At 45.6% G+C, this 23280-nt stretch overlaps 1 protein-coding gene across 4 annotated transcripts in view; it reads left to right on the plus strand.

Annotated features, from left to right (window-relative positions):
• LOC119167541 (uncharacterized) overlaps nucleotides 1-23280 on the plus strand; it is a 195065-nt gene that overhangs the window by 4497 nt on the left and 167288 nt on the right. The window contains exon 2 of one of the 4 annotated variants that reach the window (XM_075887691.1): nucleotides 13459-13702. The exons of 2 other annotated variants lie outside the window; for them this stretch is intronic. Coding sequence is in view for 1 of the 2 variants with exons in the window: in XM_075887688.1 (XP_075743803.1) it covers nucleotides 11056-11070 (15 nt within the window). In the remaining variant the exon portion in view is untranslated. Of the gene's footprint in view, nucleotides 1-10967; nucleotides 11071-13458; nucleotides 13703-23280 lie in introns of those variants that run through there. One more of the 4 variants, XM_075887688.1, reaches the window with a different exon arrangement.

The raw sequence follows: 23280 nt of genomic DNA on the forward strand, positions 1-23280 counted from the left end.
TGTATGCATGTGGGAGGCAGCAGTCATATACTGCACCAGGGTTGCCAATACTTCTCTGGTGAGGGAGTGTGTTACCGGCAGTGGTCACCGGTGAGGCCGCACCCCAAGCCTCTTAATGCAGTTCCATCACCACGCGAACTTTTTTTTTTAATCCAATAGGGAAGGAAGTACGTGGCACCAAGATTCGAGCCACGAACTTCTTGCACCCGAAGCCAGTACCATTGCTGCCCGCTTCAGAACAGGTACTCGGCTTTTATCGAAGAAACCAGCCTTAGCATTGACGTAATGAATGATAATCTGACCAGTATCATGACGGAGCGTGCAGTGGAAATCGAAGGTACAGTATGTAGACAGAACGCTGGCAAGCTGTCCCAGGAGACGAAGACCCTCATTAAAACCGTCAAAGCATGTAAGCTGCAACTACAAAAGACAAAATAAAATTCGCAGAGCTTTCGAAGTGCATAATAAGAGTAAGGTATCCGATGTAAGAAGGTATAACATGTAGAAAATTGAACACGTTCTGAAGAATGGAGGACGCGTCAAAGCACTGATGAGAAGACTTGGGATAAACAAAAACCAGATGTGTGTACACTAAGGAACAAGGAAGGCAGAGTAACTGCCAATATGGATAGGATACCTAAAATAGCGGAGGGGTTTTAGAGATATTTATACAATAGCTTGGATAACCACGACCTTAATATAAAGACTAGTATTAACCCAGCCAGATGGCATCTCTCCAGTAATGATAGAAGTAGTCAGAAAAGCCTTGGAAGGAATGCAAAGAGGCAAAGCTGCTGGTGAGGATCAGATAACATCCGATCTGCTAAAAGACGGAGGACAGATCGTGTTAGGAAAACTAGCCACCCTGTTCACGAAGTGTCTCCTAACGAGAAGAGTACCAGAGTCTTGAATGAATGCTAACGTCACCTTAATACATAAGAAATGAGATGACAAGGACTTGAAGAATTACAGGCCAGTCATCTTGCTCTCTGTCGTATACAAGCTATTTACAAAAATCATTGCTAACAGAATTAAGACGACATTATAATTCAATCAACCAAAGGAACAAGCAGGATTTTGAACAGGCTACTCAACAATCAACCACATTCATACTATCAGTCAGGTAATAGAGAAATGCTTCAAATATAGCCAACCACTATACATAGCCTTCATAGATTACGAGAAGGCATTTTATTCAGTAGAAATATCAGCAGTCATGCAGATATGCAGAATCAGGGCATTGACAAAGCATATGTAAAGATCCTGGAAGAAATCTACACGGGATCAACTGCCGCCATAGTGCTCTATAAAGAAAGCCACAAAAAACTAATCGAGAAGAGTGTAAGAAAGGGGGATACAATCTCCCCAATGCTATTTACCGCGTGTTTACAGTAGGTTTTCTGATGCCTAGAATGAGAAGAGTTAAGGATTAGAGTTAATCAAGAGTACCTTAGTAACCTACTCTTCGCCAATGACATCGCATTGCTAAGTAACTCAGGGGACGAATTGCAACTCATAATCACGGAGTTATACAATGAGAGTAGAAAGGTAGGTTTTAAAATTAATCAGCAGAAAACAAAAGTAATGTACAACAACGTCAGAAGAGAACAGTGCTTTGAAATAGGTAATAGTGCACTTGAAGTTGTAAAAGACTACGTCTAATTAGGACAGGTAATAACCGCGGAGCAAAACCACGAGATTGAAGTAACTAGGAGAATAAGAATGGGGTGGAGCACATTTGGCAAGCACTCCCAAATCATGACTGGTAGATTGTCACTATCCCTCAAGGGGAACACGTATAACAGCTGCATCTTGCCGGTGCTTAGCTATGGAGCAGAAACCTGGAAACTTACTTGGAGGGTTCAGCTTAAATTGAGGACGATGCAGCGAGCGATGGAAAGCAAAATGATAGGTGTAACCTTAAGAGACGAAAAGAGAGCAAAGTAGATTAGGGAGCAAACCGGGATTAAGGATATCATAGTTGAAATTAAAAAGACGAAATGCACATGGGCCGGGCATGTAGCGCGTAGGCAGGATAACCACTTTCATCAAAGGGGCCCTGCAACACTTTTTGAGCATAGTCTGAAAATGCTGCCGATTAGTTGTAGAGTTTCTTGAGAACACGCGAGCCCAATATTATAGCGCAGCACACGGCCTGGAATTCACAATAAATTATCAGTCGCCTAAGAATAGCTTTCTCTTTTCTCGACAAATCAAGGAATAAGCCCAAAAATCACCCATAGCAAGTCCATATATCAGCCGTTGGCTGATTTGAACATGGCGTGTTCGATTGTTACACAGGTCGCCACGAGAGGCTGTCACTTGTCCAGGCGTGCACGCGCGATCGCACAGAAAAAGATGCGTATTCGAAGAAAAATAAATTGCTCAAGGTCAAAAGGAGTGATGTTGTTTGTTTGCTCCCTCTCTTCCTGCTTAGCTTCCAGCGCTTTCATCGGGACGAGAGAAGAGGGAATGCGATAGCAGCGTGCGACAAATCTTTGTAACTCCGCTAATACTGTACCGATTCTTAAAATTTATGCTGCGTTGAATTTGTGAGGTAATACGCTTTTCCAGTGCATTATTTCCATGGTTACTGAAAAAAGTGCTTCAGGGCCCCTTTAAGGGTAACTGACTGGATTCCCAGAGAAGGCAAGCGGGTTTGGGGGAGACAGAAGGTTAGGTAGGCAGATGAGATTAAGAAGTTTGCTGGTATAAAGTGGCAGCAGCAAGCACAAACCCGAGTTGACTAGCGGAACATGGGAGAGGCCTTTGTCCTGCAGTGGACGTAGTGAGGCTGATGATGACGATGAGGGTGAATGTCTTCTTCAGTTACCTTACGATCGAAATATGTCACAGATTTGAGAAAGAATATAAAGAATAGGAACTTACCCAAGTGGAGTGTTAGATTTCCTCATTCTGTTCACGGTGTATTCCTATGCTTTCTGGTAATCAGCGATGTCAGACTCTGTCATAGTCAAGTCGCATTGCTGATGTAATATCCTTTGTTTCAAATGCTGTGACGCATCTCATCTGTCATCACCTGAAATATCGGGGCGATGAGTGGTGCTTACTGTAAACAATGGTCTCTACTCTCGTGTAAGTAGGAGTGGTTGAAATGCCAAAAATGGGCTTAGTGTACTAAGCACTTTTCCACCTGCTCGGGTCGTGTACAAGTTCTTTCATCCTAGAGGTGGGTAACGATATGTGTTCAGGAAGGGGTATTGTTGTCTTGTCTGCCCCAGATATACGAACACAGTCATTTTCTTCGTGATTATGATTAGTGGTGGAGCCTAGTTGCTGCTGAACTTTTTCCTGCAATGCAAATAACTATTTCCTTGCAAAAATAAAACACAGGAGCGGAGCCTGAATTTTTTAGAATATTTGCTGAAAATTTTTGTACTGTTCTGATTATTGTTGAGAAGATGCCCAGGTACTTTTGTATTACAGCCACAGCTCTCGCTTCGGCCTCAATCTGGCAAAGTTCAAGCCATTCAAGTTTTAGGCATTCCATCAAATTTTTCCCGATCAGAACTGGTTACTTTCCGCGATTGTCCTTTACAACAATGCCACGTAACATCATGCTCTCGTCTTTGGACTTAGCCACCACACGATTGTGAGTGATTTTGAATGAAAAAAAGAGAAAATGGAGCCCTATAACTGTCTCTCAGGGAGAGGACACCTCAACAGTTGCTCACGAGGGGTGGGGGTAAAGGAGGGATTAAAAGGTAAATAGATAATATATAAAGGGGAAGGAAAGAGCGAGGCACAGGGACAGCGACCAACGGAAGTAAAGAGGAGATAGGAAAGATAGACACGGTCTCAGGAGTCTGAGTACTGGGCACCACTCGGCGAGAGCTCTTGTCGGCGTCAGGAGATGGCGTAGGGCGAGCCCAGTCTGCCAGAGCTGTGCTGTCGCTGGAGATCACAGGGACACAACGGGTCCCACATTTGCTGAGTGGCTGTCACCACTAGCATAGAGTTTCCCAAAATTAACTAGAGGGGACTCTGGCGCTGTGATCGTTCAGCGACCATGGGAATGATGGGTAGTACACAAATTTGCCTAGTCTTGTACTCGCTGGTGGCGAATCGTACTTGCCGCTTTGTTTATTGCTAGTTACGGTTTCGTTTTGAAGAAAAGAACAAACCCTTTTCAACTTTCTGACCTGATTCAGAATGGTAAACCTAAAAAAATAAGGTGGTGAAAAGCAACCGCTGAACATTTGTTGATTTTCGTTTTGTGAGAAAACAGCTCCAAGCCACACGAACACACATGGTGCCAGAAGTACGAAGCAGGCCAGAAGTATGAAGATTAGACACATCTGTGCACTACCCATCATTCCCATGCTGGCTGGAGAGCCGTGCATTGCAGCTCCCTTAGGCACTGGCGCCAGAGTTTCCTCTAGTGTTTATTAGGAAACTCTATGACCACTAGTGCCCTGTACAGGGCAATTTTCTAAGTGGCAGCAAACCAGTTTGCCGCTGCTGTACCATTACACATTAAGAAATGCTCGAAACGTTTTAAGTACGACTAAACACCTTTCAAGTACACAGTCTTAGAGTAGAGGTCTGTCTTCTTCCCAAGCGGTGCCATTTGCAGAGAACTAGTTATGTTTTTTACTCAGTAGTGTTGCATTTTCTTGCCATTACTGGTTACAAGTTCTACGCCCTTTTGCCGTTGCTTGTAGTCGAGTACTTTTGCTGGGAGTTCGACAGGCAGCAGGTGGTACCCTGCTCCAAGTGCACATGCGGTACTGTCCTATGGACGAAGGCGCAGCTTGCTTGCTTCCGTTCATGCCCAGTCGCTAGGCATTTCCCTCTGTGGGTATAGAGCGACTTGGTTGCGATTTATGAAGATATCACCCAGCCTCGCAGGAATACGATAAGCAATGTCATTATTTAGTGCCTATTGCAGTACTCGCCGATTCAAAGGCATCATGAATTTTTTTCAAAATTACCACATCATGTCAAAGCAAATCTGGTCTCTAGGAATAATTTTTGGTTTTATGTACACTCTTCGTTTAAACTACACTGATATGGCCCCAACTGAAGACAGTCGAAACATAAGTGTTTTTGCTACATAGCCCTAAATATGTCTGTTTCAATCCATGAATGCTGTACTTATACTCATAGCTTGGCATAGAAGGGGTGCATGTGACGTCATCCGCTTGAGGCGCTAGCGGCGTTTGCCTCTACCGCCATGTCAGTGGTCTAAGCGCGCCCTTTTTGAAGCGGCGAGCGGCAGTAAGAGGTTGTGTACGTGCCACTACGTACTGTACCAACGTGGTGAAACTCGACTGCCTGCTTACGCGCGTGACTTCTGAAGTCCGGTGAAACTTCGCTACGAACATAAGGTTCACATTTTCGGCGGATATCGTCCTGTTCGACTTCAGAAGCGATGAAGCTGTGTGTGATGTGAAGTGTTATTCCCGCATCGAGCTCACGGACATTAAGAACCACCTTGTTGGCGGCACAAGCTTCGAAACAAGGGATGAGCTTAAAGCCTGTAAATTGATGGACGCCCACAACTATGTGAATAGCGGATGGGTCCAACAGCATCGAGTTAGAGACCTCGGAGACGGCCGCCGCGTCGTCGTCGGAAATGTGACTTGTTTTCCTTGCTCAGTGCTCGGACGAATAATTTTTTTTTCACCGCGGTGGTGGCGCTTCACGAATTCTTTGTGTGGAAGGGCTTCACTATTTGCAAGAGCATGTGAGGTGATACAATTGTCATAGTTCGTTCGTGATTGAGCCCAAGCCGCTTGCGATCAAAAATGCTCTTTGCTGCAAGGTCCAATGACGCGCGTCGGGCAGTTGCGCACCCAGAAATCACATACGGTCTCGATTGTAACTGATCGACGTTGATGTGCTCGGCTCTTTAAAGCATGGGTAAACGAGAACGCACTGCGTCGATGACTGTTTACTAACACACCGAAATCAGTAACACGCCACACCCACCTGAATGATACCGGTGATAAGCAGCGATCGCGGTCGTAGTCTGCGCGCTCGTCTCTTGCTGCGTAAACAAAGCTTCATAGCGCACGTCGCGAAAACTTAAGTTTTTCACCACAAACGCGAACCTCTGTGATGTGGCATAGTGTGTGGCTGAACCATTCAAACCTTTTCGATTGGTTTGCAATCATTTTAGGCATGAAAAAAAAAAGCCAACATCAGACGCATCGTCATGACCAGCCTTTTTCCTCGAGTGATTGTAGCAACCAAATAAGGCACAGTTCACAATTATGAGCACAGGAATCTTGCACAGGCGCGCAGCCGTGAGTGTACCACGTACTAGTGTACGTTCTGCGACTGCTTGCCCGCGGCGGCAGGGAGCGAGACCACAAAGATGGATGCGCTGCCTCTTCGACGCTGGCGCCATCTCGTGGGCCACGCCCCTGTGCAACCCTTTTATACTCACTCATGAGTACACTCACTCACACTTATTCATACTCATTTGAACATGGTGAGTGTGAGTATGAGTGAGTACTGATGAGTATGAGTAGAAGCGAGTAGAACGTGAGTGAGTACTCATGAGTATAAGTAAGAGTGAGTATGGACGTGAATGAGTACTTTCAGTGTGAGTAGAGGTGAGTATGAACGTGAGTGGGTGCTCATGAGTGTGAGTAGGAGTGAGTATGAACTTGAATGAGTATTCTGAGTGTGAATAAGAGTGAGTATGAATGTGAGTGACTACTCTGAGTGTGAGTATAAGTGAGGATGAATGTGAGTGAGTACTCTGAGCGTGAGTAGAATTGAGTATGAACGTGAGTGAGTATTGTGAGTGTGAGTAAGAGTGACTATGAACGTGAGTGAGTACTTTGAGTGTGAGTATGAGTGAGTATGAACGTGAGTGAGTACTGATGAGTGTGAGTAGATGTGGCTTTAACGTGAGTGAGTACTCATCAGAGTGAATATCTGGGAGTATGAACGTGAGTGAGTATTCATCAGTGTGAGTATCCATGAGTATGAACGTGAGTGAGTATTCATCAGTGTGAGTAGGAATGAGTGAGAGCTTGTGAGTGTGAGTAGAAGTGAGTATGAACGTGAGTGAGTACTCTGAGTGTGAGTGAGTACTCATGAGTGTGAGTAGGAGTTTGAACATGAGTGAGTACTGATGAGTGTGAGTATTCGTTAGTATGAACGTGAGTGAGTATTCATCAGTGTGATTAGGAGTCAGTGAAAGCTCATGAATGTGAGTAGGAGTAAGTACGAACGTGGGTGAGTACTCATGAGTGTGAGTAGACTTGACTGCGAAGGTGAGTGAGTTGCTGTGAGTGTGAGTAAGAACATGAGTAGCTACTATGAGTGTGATAAATATTTGTAACCATCGCAACGGCGTCCTCAATACATTGGAAATAACGGGCACTGTGGCATGCAAGCTTCCTGTACGTAAAAGCCTTCAGTTAGTTTGGAAACTGGGGGAGCCATCCTACATCAGATCGGGGGGGGGGGGGGGGGGGCGAGGTGACCGCGCAAAACTCGAGTTGAGGGTAGCCGTCCATTTTATTGTAATTTGAATTTTCTAGGCTGAATAACTTTGAACTACCTGTCCCTATAGCTATCGTTCTTGCTGCGCTTACCTCTTGCGCTTCAGCCTACGCAACACGCTGATTATACATGTAAAACAACAAGGTCTTGAGAAGCTCTTTAACGAAAATCGCCGCGCGAGCCGGTTCAGAAAAAAGAAATGCACTGTGCAAGAGACAAAAAAAAAGCGCTCAAATGGCCCGCGAGAGAAAGCACATTGTGCGCAGTGATTTTGCAGTTTCTATCTCTGCGTTGTCCCTCAAGTGAAGGTTGCCTTGAACGAAAACCTTAAGTGATCTCATGACCTCTCAAGCGCGAAGCTGTGTGCAAACTTCGCCTTCTCAGTGCCCCATTAAGAAAAAAAAAAAAAGGAAAGCTTGGAGGACGGTTGAGCTTTGCCGTCAATAGTATAGTATGCGATAGCGTAATCGGACCCTGTTCGCATCACCATTTCAATTTCTACCCTCGCTTCACTTTTCGGCGGCTTATTATGCCTTCAACAGTGCAGACACAATGTGCAATAAGCGCTCAATCACCCTTGATAATTTATTCTATCATTCACATAACGCGGGCTAGTACAAAAACACACATAACGCAACTCATTAATTACCGTTTGATTCGGCTGCCCGCGATAACCCTGCGTACGCACACTGCCAATGAACGTTAACCACATCCGCAGATGCATAAGGCCTCCTGCAATCGTCATTGCCGGCACGGAGCCAACGAAGTCTCCGCGTGAGCGCGACCCACAGAGGAAGGAAAACATCTCCGAAGATGCGCACAATTTCTCGAATGCAAAAAAAACGTACGCAACGCATTCCATCTGAAGGCGAGGCAGAGGGGAGGCGCCATCTCGACGGGCGCGCCGGGCCACAGAACACCTACCAGTGGCCGGGCGGCCGGGCTGGCCGCGGCACCGACGTGACGGCGAGGCCCCAGCGCCCGCCTGTCCTGCTAGAGCAGTCAGAAGGGGCTAGGGGCACTGGAGCGAACGAAGCGGCCGAGCCGTATGGCATGGCAACGTCTTGGGTTCTGGCGGGTAATCATAGCGGCGGCCGTGTAGTATACTGAAGCTGTCGAGAGTGTCTCTATTTCGCGCGCGTGCGTCGTAGCCTACAAAAGCGTGTTTTGAGTGCTTGTAACACACTACTGAGATTCTAAACGATGTTTCAGTGTCTCCTACGCGTCATGGTACACAAATGAATGGGCAGGAGCGTCGTAATTGCGCTGAGTCATTGCCTGTTTGTGGAGCCTACCGACCCTAAAAGAAAGCGACAGTGGTTAAGCTCGATTGTTTCTTGAGTAACCTGGGTACACGTAACGCAACCTCAATGTTAATATTCATCATCGGCCTGACAACGTCCACTGCAGGACAAAGGCCTCTCCCATGATCCGCCACTCAACTCGGTCCTGTGCTTGCTGCTGCCATTTTGTACCCGGGAACTTCCTAATCTCATCTGCCCATCTAACTTACTGTCTCCCCCTAACCCCTTTGCTTTCTCTGAAAATCCGGTCAGTTATGCTTAATGACCAGCTATTATCCTACCTACGCGCTACATGCCCGGCCTATGTCCATTTCTTCTTGATATCAATTATTATATCCTTAACCCCGGTTTGTTCCCTGATCCACTCTGCTCTCTTCTTGACTCTTAAGGTTACAACTGCTATTTTCCTTTCCATCGCTCTCTGCATCGCCCTCAATTTAAGCTGAACCCTTTTTGTAGGGGAGACAAAGTTTGGTAGGCAGATGAGATTAGGAAGTTTGCAGGTATGAAGTGCCAACAGCAAGCAAAGGACCGAGTTGACTGCCGGAACAGGGGAGAGGCCTTTGTCCTGCTGTGATGATGATCAGTATGCGAATGTAAAAGTACGTGGGTGAGTGCGCCTGAGTATGGGTTGGCGTAAGTATGAGGGTGAATTCTTATGTGAATGTGGAGGTGAGTGAGGGCTTATGATCTTAAGCAGGTGTGAGTATCAAGGTGAGTGAGTAAGTATGAGTCTTAATTGAGGTGCACGAAAAATTGAAGTACAAAAGGAGACACCTGGACACGGCGCGCTGTCTCGAGGTGTCTTCCTTTTGTTCTTCGTCTCGAGGTGTCTTCCTTTTGTTCTTCAATTTTTCGTGCACCTCAGTTAATATGAATTATCAACTCGCCCAGCAGTCCGTATTTCTCTAAGAGTGTGAGTAGTCGTGAGTATGAACGTGAGCCATGAACAATGAGTGTGAGTAGGCGCGAGTATGAACGTGAGTGACTGTGAGTATGAACATGAGTGAGTACTCATCAGTGGGAGTAGTCGTGAGTATGAACGTGAGTGAGGGCCTATGAGTGCTAGCCAGCGTAAGTGTGAACGTGAGTACTCACAAGTGTGAGTAGTCGTGAGTATGAAATGATTGAGTACTCATCAGTGTGAGTAGCCGTGAGTATGACCGTGAGTGAGGGCCTAGAGTGTGAGTTGGCGTAAGTTTGAACGTGAGTCAGTACTCATGAGTATGAGTAAGAGTGAGTATGAACGTGAATGAGTACTCTCAGTGTGAGTAGAAGTGAGTTTGAACGTGAGTGAGTACTCATGAGTGTGAGTAGGAGTGAGTATGAACGTGAGTGAGTACCCTGAGTGTGACAAGGAGTGAGTATGAACGTGAGTGAATAGGAGTCAGTGTGAGTTGGCATGAGTATAAACGTGAGTAAGTACTTTGAGTGTGAGAAAGAGTGAGTATGAACGTTAGTGAGTACTCATGAGTGCGAGTAGGCGTGAGTATGAATGTGAGTGAGGGCCTATGAGTGGGAGTAGACGTGAGTATGAACGTGAGTGAGGGTGAAGGCTGAAAAAATTGTGGTGAGTGAGTAGTCTCTCAAAATGCCGACCTATGCTTATACTATCATGATGAAAAGCAATAACTTGGTGCAAGCACACAAGAAGCTGCCACAAAGTCAAGGAAGAAAAGGCACAAAGCAAAATGGCTGGCCCATGAACAGGTGCTGTCTCTGTGTTATTAATTATCATAGAATGCCAAGCATTTCCTTGTATATATCAAGCACTTAGGGCATCTATCTGCGTGTCTGTCTGTCTGTCTGCCTTATCTTTCGGTCTATAGTCGGGTACAACGTAAAAAGGCAGCAGCATTTTCTCTTAAAGGCAGATGTACGCGAGTCTCTACCTATAGAAGCGCTTTTCAGGTGACGTCATGCGCCGGACTACACTCTAGCCACGGTCCCAGCCGACGGAGAACATGCCTAACATGGCCGCCCTCGCTTCGAACTGGGCCGCGTCCCGTTGGCTGTGTGCGTCTCCCTTCGTCAGAGTGAATTCGAATTGTGTGTAGTGATCTGTCAAGCCATAAATACTATTGTGAGCTTACGATACACAATTTGTGCCACGTGTATTTGTTTTGAGCCATGAGTCAGCGAAGAGAGATTGTAACCACATCAGTCACGCTGAGCTGCGCCATGAGTCAGCGAAGAGAGATTGTAACCACATCAGTCACGCTGAGCTGCGGTTCCTCTGGAAACAGGATCCTGCGGCGATGTAAGGATGCAAACAAACATCGTGGGTGTTTGTTTCATGGTGTTTTATATGGGCTTAAGTGAAGTTGTGACGAAGAGAGTTTGCCAAAGCCTGATATCTACTGTGGGCGGCGGATGTGTTTGTGTAATGTGCCTCTGCATTTCTCGTCGGACCTAGCGAAATGATAGTGCAAAACCTCTATCAGGATAAATGAGAAAAGCGTGCGCGGATGAAATCAACCTACGGGTTTCTCAACAGAAAGGATTTGTGACAGCAAGCTCCAACGCAAGGGTTCGTTGCTACCAGCTGAGCACGGAAACGACTGACCGGTGGCGGCAGTGTGATAAGATAGCCAAGCGTCAAGCAGCGTCGTTCAAGTTTTTGTAGCACCGTCGATCGATTGCTTTCCACCAATACAGACAATCAGTGACTAACACGCGCTGCTTTAGAGAATGTCATTGGATTATTAACGGCCAATCATTTGGGAGCAATGTTTGTTATTTTAATGTTAGCCTCAGTGCTAATATAAAATATGACTGATACACTGGTGCCGTTACAAGGAAGCTTTGCATGAATTTGTACCGCTGAGTGACTTAGAACTCTTTGCTCACTGCATGCGGCAGCTGTAGAATGCTTGCTGTGACACAATCACGGCATAAGTTCCGCTGCCAGCGCTCGGCTTGCTTTCCTACATCACAGCATAGCGCTGCTTTTTGAGTATTGTGACAAGCCGCTACTAAAAAGTTCCTGACAGTGAAGGCAACAGAGCCATTATATACATTAAACAAGGTACGATAAAGTAGGCACAGCGGCTTGTGAACTGACTCCTAATAGTTAATTCTACTCTTGTTTGCGGTAAATGTGTGTGCGTTTTTGTGTATATTTGTTATTTTACCCTTTTTCTATTTTGGATCTGTTTGCGCACTCCCGTTTGTGTTAATGTGTGTGAATATGTGAGTGCTTGCATGTCTGTATATATTTATTCCTATTTCTGTCTTGCATTTGTTTTTGCAAAGCATGCTGCAGCCACATCTTTCTTTACAATTTCATTAACATGTTCAACATTGCTGAGCATTTTTCTGGTATGTAAATATGACAGCACAATGCTGGCAAAGTTTATTATAATTATAACTGTGCTTGCAATTGCATTACTTCCCAAGTCAGATGAATAAAATAAAAATTGGCTATGACAACACTTCAATTCTCTGTGCAGACTGGTAACATAATCATAAAGTGTGCTCCGACTACTGCTATTTCACTATGGGGCGCGTCACATTCGACGGTGGCTGCCTGAACGAGCAATTGGGGTCTCACTAAGCTAATGATGTTTTATATTCAGTTATTTGCCTTACTTGTGTCTGCCAGATAATCAAAATAGACAATGCAACAATATGAATGTGCTTTCGCATGCAAGCTGCTAACAGGGGCTGCCAGTTTCATGTTGACTGGTGCTATTTCACCAACACTGACTTTGATAACCAGGCCTGGATTAACAGTGCGAAGGGGCCGAAAAAAAAATAAGGGGGACCCCTCCTTCCTCACTCACCTCTTTTCTTTTCTGCTTTGTCATTTGGTCATGCTTAAGACTTGATGCTTTTTAGATTTAGCTGCAAATAACAATCCATATTTATTTTAAGCCTCTGTGGAGTGTTTATTATCACCTGGACGTTCTATTTCTTGCGGAGCACTTGGAGATACTGTCTAATAATTAAATATATCGGGAGACAAAGACACATGGAGAGTATTAAAATTTGTGTGGTACGTTGGATCATACTGGAAGAAGACAAAACTGTGTGACATTTATAAGTGTAGTCCAAGCAACGTGCACGTTTCTTCTATTTGTGTTTACCTATGGCATTGTTTACCCTCATTTCAAGAAAGAATATCTTCGTTCGAAAATCAGGGAGCGCCTTTGTGAAAAATAGCTTCCTCTATCTGCTTCAGCTTCACTGATTTGGTAGCGCACGCTTTGGTTCTCTTCGTGCGAGCACTCCTGAAGTTGACAGGTAGGCCTTTTTCAGTAACTGTTCACATGTGCTTACAGTAAACACGCTATCAAACGTCTAGTTAGTTTTGATTTCATACAATACACAATGAATCACTTCTCGTTATAGTGTTCTTATGCATATTGTATATGCCTACTACTCACACCAAGTAATACACATAGTTTAAATTTAAAATTTTATGATTATGGCAAGGGGGTGGGCCAAATCTTCCGGAAAAGTTAGCACCTATAAAAAATGAGATTCTTGTATAACTTTCACAGAAACTCTTTTAATAACACTCAAAAATCAACCACACATAGTTTCAATTATGGACAAATCACTTGCTTTTAAACATGTAATGGGGTTTAAATTTTTGCAGACAATATTAACTGTCATAGGGCTATAGGAGAAGGAAACAAATTCATTGCGGACATCTTTTCTGCAGGTCCAGCAGGGAGGTTAAGCTTCAGGGAGGTTAAGGCCCATTTCATTTGAACCCTCTGGACCCTGGATAATCCGCTTGTTTCCTGATGGTGCCAAGGGTCGGAAGGAGGAAGGTCGCTGATGATGGCATCCCACCGTTGCCACCAGTTGTTGCGAATGGGGGTCTACCCGGTCTCTTGCGGTAGCGTGTTGTAACCGGGTGGAGCAAGCGAACGCTGACAAGAAGAGGATACAAAAACAAACAGGTTTATGGCACTATTTACACTTATTTACAGCAAAGAAAGGTTAGTGGTTTTACAAACCATGAGCGTGGTGGTTGAACCGTTACATGCTTCAAAGCTACGTCCAGCATTCTGCGGCGTCGTTTTAAGCCCTGTCGGGCTCCTCCTCTCCGAGTGGAACACCAATCACACACACACACAACAGGTGAGGGGGATGAGCATGCATGGTCCACGTGAACGTCCAATATTGAGTCGTGATCGCTGCACTGCAAGGTGGCGCCAGTGGGGCTCTTTCTCATCGTGTGTGTGCCGCTAGTCGAGAGGTCCCACGATCCTGACAGCATACATCAAAGGGTCCGTCGATTTGTTCGCTTAATTATCGGGACGATTTGCGGCGGCCGCCACGGTCTCTTCCAAGGAAGATGCTGTCTTTGTTGTCCTCTCTGGAACGGTTTACGACGTCGTGGCGCACGATGTCTCATCCTCCTGCTAGCAAGGACAATGCCTGGCGGGCATAGGCAGCCGGCCGGTCAGCTACTTGATTGAGGATTAAAAGGAGCGCCGCTCTCCCGTCAGCTCTGGCGCCGGTCACAACAGCTTCCCCATCGCCAGATTAGTCGCCGGGGCCATCAGTCACCGCTGCTGCTCGAAGGGACGACGAAAGGGTCCGTAGTTGAAAGTCAGGACCTCGCCTTCGCTTGCCACATGGTCAGGGTAATTGCCGAAATCTTCGACAGCGTCTGGCAGACTGGGTGCAGAAGGGATTGAGAGCCTGCCCAGTAGATCGGCTTATGCACAATGGCGTCTGCCCAGACGAATCTCCGGGCCAAACGTAACAGCTCCTCCGCCACCCGGAAAATCTCGGCTGGCCAGCGCTCCCAACCGCTGGGCACGAAGAGAATGGCCGGGGACGAGGACGATGGCCTGGTTTTGACCCTCCAGCTGCGAGCTAGTAAGCGACTTCCAAACCAGGTCACAATGATCGACAACAGCAAGATGAACCACACAACACAATACCATGCTGCAGTCGAGCACATTGAACCTGCTTAAAACCCTCCAGGCTTCTCAAGAAACACGAACAAAAGAAAAACCTGTACGCTAAAATTTTGAGACAATTTGGTGCCGTCAAAGTTACAATCATGGACAAATTGGCGTGCGTGAAAAGCACACAAAGGCAAATACAATTCGGCCCCATATAACCATAATTTCACTCTTTGAAAACTAGCTTTCTCCTACCATCTGCCCTACTAAGTTGTAACTTACATCTAATTTCATGACTAATTTCATGAAACCCAACCAAATACATGGTTTTTACACGAAAGCTGCCAGACACTATACACAAGGTATCTGTGCACATTCTTCATTCTCTCAATAAATCGAACTGTGTAAATCCTTAAAACGCATCCCTAATCTCAACGTTCGGTATATAATATAATGCGCAGCTAAAGAATTCACCTGATCCCTGAGCACATACTAAAATAACAAAGGGAAATGCAACTCGTGTACTAACACGCTCATTTGCTGAATGTAGTTTCATGTCAGCCCATGTTTTTAAAGAACGCACATGATTTTGCTGTGCGCTCTAGCACGGCATCATCCTCTGATCCAAAGAGCGTTAGCATACTAACACTTACCTAACCAAGGTAAATTCCTAAAACCAAGGCATTGATAAACACGCATCTTAACGTAAATGTTCACAAAGAACCAAACGCAATGAAAAATAACACTAGATTTCATACACTTCCGGAGCACCTAACAAAACCTGCCTGAGTTTTGCGTTAAAAATCCTTCACCGATAGAATCAAAAACATGAGCATTTCGAAAATCGCATTTTGTTTTATTCGAAAACCTTCCTTGAAATTCTCATTTTTATTTTTTTAACCCGGTATACAACTTCATACTACAGAAAAAAATGGCACGAAGTATACACACTTCGGCTCCGCTCGACCAACGTTACCACGCTTTCAAATTAGCGGGGCGTACGAATCTTCAATTGCGACTGACGCGCTCTTATATTAGAGAAGCTCATTACACTCAATAGGCTGACTGATGCGGGTCACTGCTTCCGCATAACGCTTAATAATTTAACTCGAAGCCCTCACAAAGTTTACAAAAAAGCATTGAAGTGAAAAACTAACTAAACAAACTAGCCAGGGAGATGACAAAGGAATATTACTTTAAAACCAAAAATAAGCAAACAAACATACTTCCCAGTAAATTCCTGTGTCACCTTCTCCAGCTTACAGCTGTCCCTCACTTCAATCGCACACGCGACGGTCGCGGTCTTGCCGGATTTCGAGAACTCCCGAGGCAAAGTCGCGTCTGGGCTACAAGCTGAACGGCGCAGTCACGCATCATTCGCGATTTCAGCCTGCCTCTGTCAGGTTCGCCGAGTGGGCCCGAGCAGTGCGTGGAAAAGAGTGGCCATGCCCTTTTTGGGCTCGCTCCTATGCTGCGTTTAGCAATTGTGGCCTTTCTTCTAGGACCACGTTGACACTCTTGTCCATGAAAAGCTCTAAATCTCCACCGCGCATTCCGTCGCGAGGACTTGCGCCATGGTCTATCCTTTCACCGTTGGAACCTTACTTTACGCCACAAAGGACCTTTCTTTGAACTGGCTGGTAACCTACTCTTCGGTCGCTCGCCCGGCTGATTGTCACCTCTTTCACCCCTTCGCTTTGTCGCTCGCGTACGCTTCCCTCTTTTACGGCGACGTCTGCGACCGACCTGTCCCACACCGCTTTGAAATTTGTCGCAGGTTGAGTCATCAATGGTTTTACAGCTCAAGGGCGCACCATGACACTTGCTGTGGACGGAATGGCAAGAATGGTGCTTTACACGAGATACGATTTGCGAATCCGCTTTCTTTTTACTTTTCGTCCAGCGGCCCGGACGCGTGCAACGCAGTTTTGACGCTGCTGCAAAGCTCCTGATCCTACTTGCTACGGTAAAAGATTTTGTGTCTTTTTCCCGTGTAGCACTTTTTTTCTCTCTCGCGGCTTTCCGACATCTCTTGCGTCTGCACCGCTTTTTGCGACTCGTTTCCGAGCTTCCCAATCGCAACTCCAGCTCGTTAACACTCTCAGTGCTTCTGTCTGCTGTCTCATCCACGCAGTCTAAATGATTTTTGACCGAATCATCTTTCTGTTCACACACTGCACTGGCAGACAGGTTAACACAATAAGGAACAATGCAGCTCTTTGAACAATCTCGCTGGCTTTCCTGGGAGCTATCTGCAACCGCGCTGTTGCCCTCACTCTCTACTTTGGCTGCTTCTCCTGAGCTTTCTCCGGTGTTCTTGATTACTTCCACATTGTTTGCAAGATCCACCGTCACGACAAACACAGTTGAGGTCTGTACCAGCTTTTCTACAGCTATCCTAGCTGTTTCGCTAGCATTTAACTGGCACAGCATCTCGTCGCACTCGCTCTGGCCTTTGTCGGCCTCTCTACGCTGCGCAGCATCTTTAGCAGCACTCAAATTTGGTTCTTCATCGAACCTGCTGCTATCCTTAAACGTGCTAGCCTTATCTACGGCTATCAACTGCACCTCACTAATGTTTTTCTCGCATTTTTCGTGTGCTACACTTACGGATGGCTGAAACTTCCGCCGCATTGCTTCAATTTTACGTTCCAGAAGTTTAATCTCCAAGTCGCGTGCTTGATAACGCTTTTTCTGTCCCTTCTTTGCTTTTCCTCTCTTTCTTTGCTATCTCTTTCTCTCTCCTCCATTTCCTGTTTTTCTAAAATCTCTACCACGTTTTTAATCTCCTCCTCACTGGCTTTTTGCGAGACCAACCTCACAATCGCTGTCCTGCCGATTCCTTCCTTTACTTCAATGCCTGGATGCTTACTCACGGCGAAAAGTTAATTTCTTAGCATTGCCATCCACGCCATGAATGCCGTTGTACCCGTTGTACTTTGGTCCGGCATTTCACACAGAAATGGGTGAATCCCTACAACTCAAAACTCACAAAAGGTAATCTCCCTAATTCACACACAATCCAGCTTCTAATAAACTCACACAATTGAAGCGTGGAAGGTCAAAGCAAAGACCAAGCACTCACCACAGCACAGCACCATGTCGTGAAGTTCATCTCACCGCTGCCAACCAGTTGTCAAGGGTCGGAAGGAGGAAGGTCGCTGATGATGGCATCCCACCGTTGCCACCAGTTGTTGCGAATGGGGGTCTACCCGGTCTCTTGTGGTAGCGTGTTGTAACCGGGTGGAGGAAACTAATGCTGACAAGAAGAGGATACAAAAACAAACAGGCTTATGGCACTATATACACTTGTTTATAGCAAAGAAAGGTTAGTGGTTTTACAAGCCACGAGCATGGTGGTTGAACCGTTACATTGTTCAGAGCTACGTCCAGCACTCCGCGGCGTCGTTTTAAGCCTTGTCGGGCTCCTCCTCTCCGAGTGGAACACCAATCACACACACACACAACAGGTGAGAGGGATGAGCATGCACGGTCCACATGAACGTCCAATATTGAGTCGTGATCACTGCACTGCAAGGTGGCGCCAGTGGGGCTTTTCCTCATCGTGTGTGTGCCGCTAGTCGAGAGGTCCCAAGATCCTGACAGCATACATCAAAGGGTCCGCCGATTTGTTCGCTTAATTAGCGGGGCGATTTGCGGCGGCCGCCACGGTCTCTTTCAAGGAAGATGTTGTCTTTGTTGTCCTCTCTGGAATGGTTTATGACGTCGTGGCGACACGACGTCTCATCCTCTGGCTAGCAGGGACAATGCCTGGCGGGCATAGGCAGCCGGCCGGTCGGCTACTTGATTGAGGATTAAAAAGAGCGCCGCTCCCCCGTCAGCTCTGGCGCCGATCACAACAGCTTCCCCATCGCCAGATGAGTCGCCGAGGCCATCAGTCACCGCTGCTGCTCGAAGTGACGATGAAAGGGTCCATAGTTGAAAGTCAGGAACTCGTCTTTGCTTGCCACATGGTCTGGGTAATTGCCGAAAACTTCGACAGCGTCTGGCAGACTAGGCACCGAAGGGATTGAGAGCCTCCCCAGTAGATCAGCGTATGCACAATGGCGTCTGCCCAGACGAATCGCCAGGCCAGCCGTAACAATGGCAACACTTCAATTCTCAGTGCAGACTGGTAACAGTGATAAAGTGTGCTTCGACTACTGCTATTTGACTGTGGGACTCGTCACATTTGACGGTGGCTGTTTGAACGAGCATTTGGGCTTCACTAAGACAATGATGTTCTATATTTATTCTCCTATTTGCATTACTTGTGTGAGCCAGATAACAAAAAAAAAAACAATGCAGCCACATGAATGTGCTTTGTCATGCAAGCTGCTAATAGTAGTGGCTGTCAGATACATGTTGACTGCTGCTATTTCACCAGCACTGGCTATGACAACACTTCAATTCTCAGTGCTGACTGGTAACAAAATCAATGAGTGTGCTCCGAGCACTGCTATTTCACTATGGTTCGCGTCACATTCAATGGTTGCTGCCTGAACGAGCATTTTATGCCTCACAAAGTTAATGTTTTTTTATATTTGTTCTCTTATTTGCATTGCTTGTGTAAACTAGATAACTAAAATAAGCAATGAAGCCACATAAATGTGCTTTGGCATGCAAGCTGCTAACAGTGCTGTCAGTTTCGTGTTGACTGCTGCTGTTTCTCCAGCACTGGCTACGATAAGAGTTCTCCAGCACTGGCTACGATAAGAGTTTAATGTTTGATGCAGACTGCAAACGAAGCAATAATGTATGTGAAACTCGACGGTGGCTTCCTGATTGAGCATTTTGAGCTCGCCAACGATGATTAGGGTTAACAACAGTGTTTCAATTCAGATATTCCATCATTGAAATGTGTTTCTATGCCACTTCTCAAATCGAGCGTGATGTGTGAGGGACGTTGCTTATTGGAATTGAGCTTCTGTGTAAATAATACGCCATATATGAAACTGATTATTTGTTTGAGAGGTCACGAAATGGATGGTTGGCTGTTGCAAACCCACAGGGCTAAAATTTGGTAGCCCTAATAAGGGCTGTTTTTTTCAATAATATGAAGCCGCCATGCTTCTTCAAATGGCTTAATGCCAGAGAGCTCGCAGTCATCGCCGCTTTCATCAGTGTTATCTTCACCCAGCTGGATGATGATGGGTTGAATGTGCTCACTCCCTGACGTGTCAAATCAGAACTTTGCCTCCACCTCCATCACGTGCTGAATGCTCTTCCTCCAGTCTTCCGCTGTTACCTGCTTGATATTATCTCTCAAGATGGCGTCAATCCTGGACAGCTTGAAGTCTCTGCTGTCCGCAGTGAAACCATTTTTGACCTCGGTCCACACAAGCTCGCTGGTATTAAATTCACAGTTGTACGACGGAGCCTTAGTACAATGCAGCCGGCCCTTACAGGTGCGTCGTCTACGATGTAGCTCAGATTGCGTGACTTTACAGATGCCACCAGCTCAAGCACCTGCTTCTTTATCATCCTTTTACTGTAGATGATGTTCTTGCTTGTGAGCCACTCCTGTATCTCTTCCTTCTTCCAAGCCGTCATCGGCAATTTCTCTTTTCACCGGCTATGGTAAGGTGCATTGTCTAGAACAACGACCCGTGTCCATTACACTGTGTTCAGGTTCTCTGTTTCGCCAGTACGTGTAGCAGTGGAAGATCATGTTGCATGAATCACTGTTCAGGATGTGGCCGCTCTTCTTGCTGAAGCTCCTTGGTCATGTGGCCACTGCGGCGACACAAGGCTCGTACGGCAACAAAGGATCACGCTCCGATGTCACCTCACTGGGCTTCATGGGGGGAAACTTGCAAGAAACAGAGTTATTCAATCATATGAATTTCAAAACTCTCCATAGGATCCATGTATCAAAATCCGAACACGTCATTGGCCCCCTCGTCGGGGGTGAGCAGATTGTCTTGCCACCTGTTGGTCCGCATGCCCACTATTAAACACATTATTTGTGTTTAGTGTTGCCGCTCCCAGGTAGCGCAAACGTCAGCTAACTCCCGAAAAATCGGGCCAACTACCTGTCTAGATTTCGGAACGCAGTTTCACAACTCGTGTAATTGAATAACTCTGGCACTGAATGCCAGGTGTGCGATCTCACAAGATTGCAGGTTTGCAACAGAAAAAAAAACAAAAATAGAAAACCCCTGACACAGTGAAAAAAAAAAGCTTGCGCAAACACACAAAAAATACATATGAATGTTATGCTATGAAACCAGCGACTGCTTTACAATCAAACTCCCGGTGCTGTCGATCTTGCTCCGTAGCAGAAGACACACAGCGTTGTAAAAAGCATGGAGTTCATTTACTCGCGCGATTCGGCATGTGCTGTAGCATTTCTATTATTACAGCTTTACCAAAGCACTCGTCAGGATACACAAATGCTATTTATACCAACAAACACGCGTTTCAAAAGCAGTCCCAATTTTTCTAGCGGGACTATTCCTTTAGTGGCAGAGCAAATTGGCTGCTGGGCTTTGGTCATTTGGGCGGGGCCTCTGGTGCCGTCTTAAGTGATAGCCGACCATAGCTACTCACGTATAGATGCTCTCATGATCACCCCCCTTAACTACGTTAGTTTAGGAGGGTAAGATGGTTTGACGACTTTGACGCGCTAGTCATGACGTGAATAATGTCACAATCCCATCGTGTATGTCATCAAACACTTTACTCCAAAAAACAGTGGGACATATCCTGTGGCAGGTATGTCCCGCAGGTAACAGACATCTTATATCTACCCAAGAATAGTGAGAATACACATGGGAAATTTTTACACTTGAGCGTTAAGAAAAAGCCGACGTAGGCAGTGTTGACCGGACGAATGCAAAGAATCAATGTAAGTGTCTCAGCAGGAAGCAAATCCTTGCATTCTGCATGGCAATCGCGTATTCTACCGCAGAGCCACGCCAGGTCTCGAAAATACTTTGCAAATGGACCCCATTGTTTGTGAAAAGTGAATTGTGGATAGAGTTCTACCTATCAAACTTTAAGAACATTACATGCGTACTCGTATGCAACAGTCATAATGTAGAGTTAACGTCAATTGTAGTTAGTTGCCATCCGCTGAGGTTGATTTGTGTAGCAGTATTGAGGGCTACCATCCTCGTGAGCCCCAGCACCCCCTTCCGACACTCCCTTCCGCTTCTAGTGTTACTTATCTCAATGTGTCTGTTTGCTTCCTGACGCACCTGCAAACAACTACTAATATAAAATGTATGCAGCTGTTTAAGATATCTCAGTGCATGGATTTGTAAGTATATTGAGTGCTGCTTCATAACGTCTTACTCAATAAAAAACTTAAAACAGATTCACCTTGCATCCACATGCTTCACATAACATTGATTTCCAAGGTACATGGGATCTGCTGAATTTCTTCCACAGCCGATGACAAAGAGCGATGCTTGAGGATGTAGCCACATGTCCTGGTGGGCCATCAGTGTGTGCCTATCTATTACACGAAGGCTATTACACATCACATACACATATCTATTACACATCACCCAGCAGCTATGTGGCCAGCATATTGGTAGGACAAGAAATCCTCGTAGGCCTACTTATTTTGTTTAAAAAAAATTTGCATAACCTGATATCATATTTTATGCACTTCAGACAGCTTTAGGATGCACAAGAGTTCAAGTTCTGCTTCTTTTTGCATGTTTAGAGAGGTTCCTAGTGAAACTTCTGGTGTTAGCTTGCCTGGAAACTGTTGTATCGCGATCATATAGCTATGATCACATCCCGTGGTCCAATGGAGACTTCCGAACAGCATTTGAATGGAGCCCTCGAACATGTGACCGCAGCAGTCAGATGCCGATAAATAAAGAGCGCGAGGCTTTCTGTTCTTTCATTTTGATTTTTTTCTTTTTCCGAATACACAATGTTAGCTAGCAAATGGCTTGTTTCGGTACTCTTACAAGCTCACTTAACAGATGTTTTGTGGATTGCCACTAGATGACCTCACTTGACATCATCACGTCAATGGTATCTGAGCAACATCGTTACATTATAAATAATAAACACGTCGGAAACTTTGACATTCTCATGCAACAAGTACAGAAATTTTGATAAAAAATAAAAAATAAATATTGGAAAGTATTTATCACCTTAGAACAACAAGATAAAAGAACAACAACACAACAGGCATAGTAATGCACAGCATAGTTAAACTACAAGACCTTGCATGAAGAGGCCGAAAACTGCATCACGTCTTTTCTCCGTTTTGGAGGGTGGCGCTTGCGTACTGGATGCCCAGTTCCAGCATTCGAATTCGTCTGTTCACTGCTACTATAAGCTGATGAGGGCATCGTGCTATTCTTCCTCACCTAGTTGCAAACGTCTGCAGTGGTAGAAGGGGGGTATTCAGGCATTGGAACACCCACCTCATTAAGAGCATTATTTTGCGATGTATTTGTTACATCAGTGCCATCAGACTGTTCTTCTGCAAGCGACGAACCTGAATAGTGAACTTGACAGGCATATGCATAATCAGTGTGTGGAAGGAATTTGTTATACCCCTAATGAGGTGGTGCTTGCATTTATTTTGAAACGTTCCAAGCCTTCTTAATACTAAGGAGAAATTAATTTTGACCTCTTCTTTGCATGACTCA

The sequence above is a fragment of the Rhipicephalus microplus genome, chromosome 3 (genome assembly GCF_043290135.1).
Source record: "Rhipicephalus microplus isolate Deutch F79 chromosome 3, USDA_Rmic, whole genome shotgun sequence".
Classification (NCBI taxonomy): Eukaryota; Metazoa; Arthropoda; class Arachnida; order Ixodida; family Ixodidae; genus Rhipicephalus; species Rhipicephalus microplus.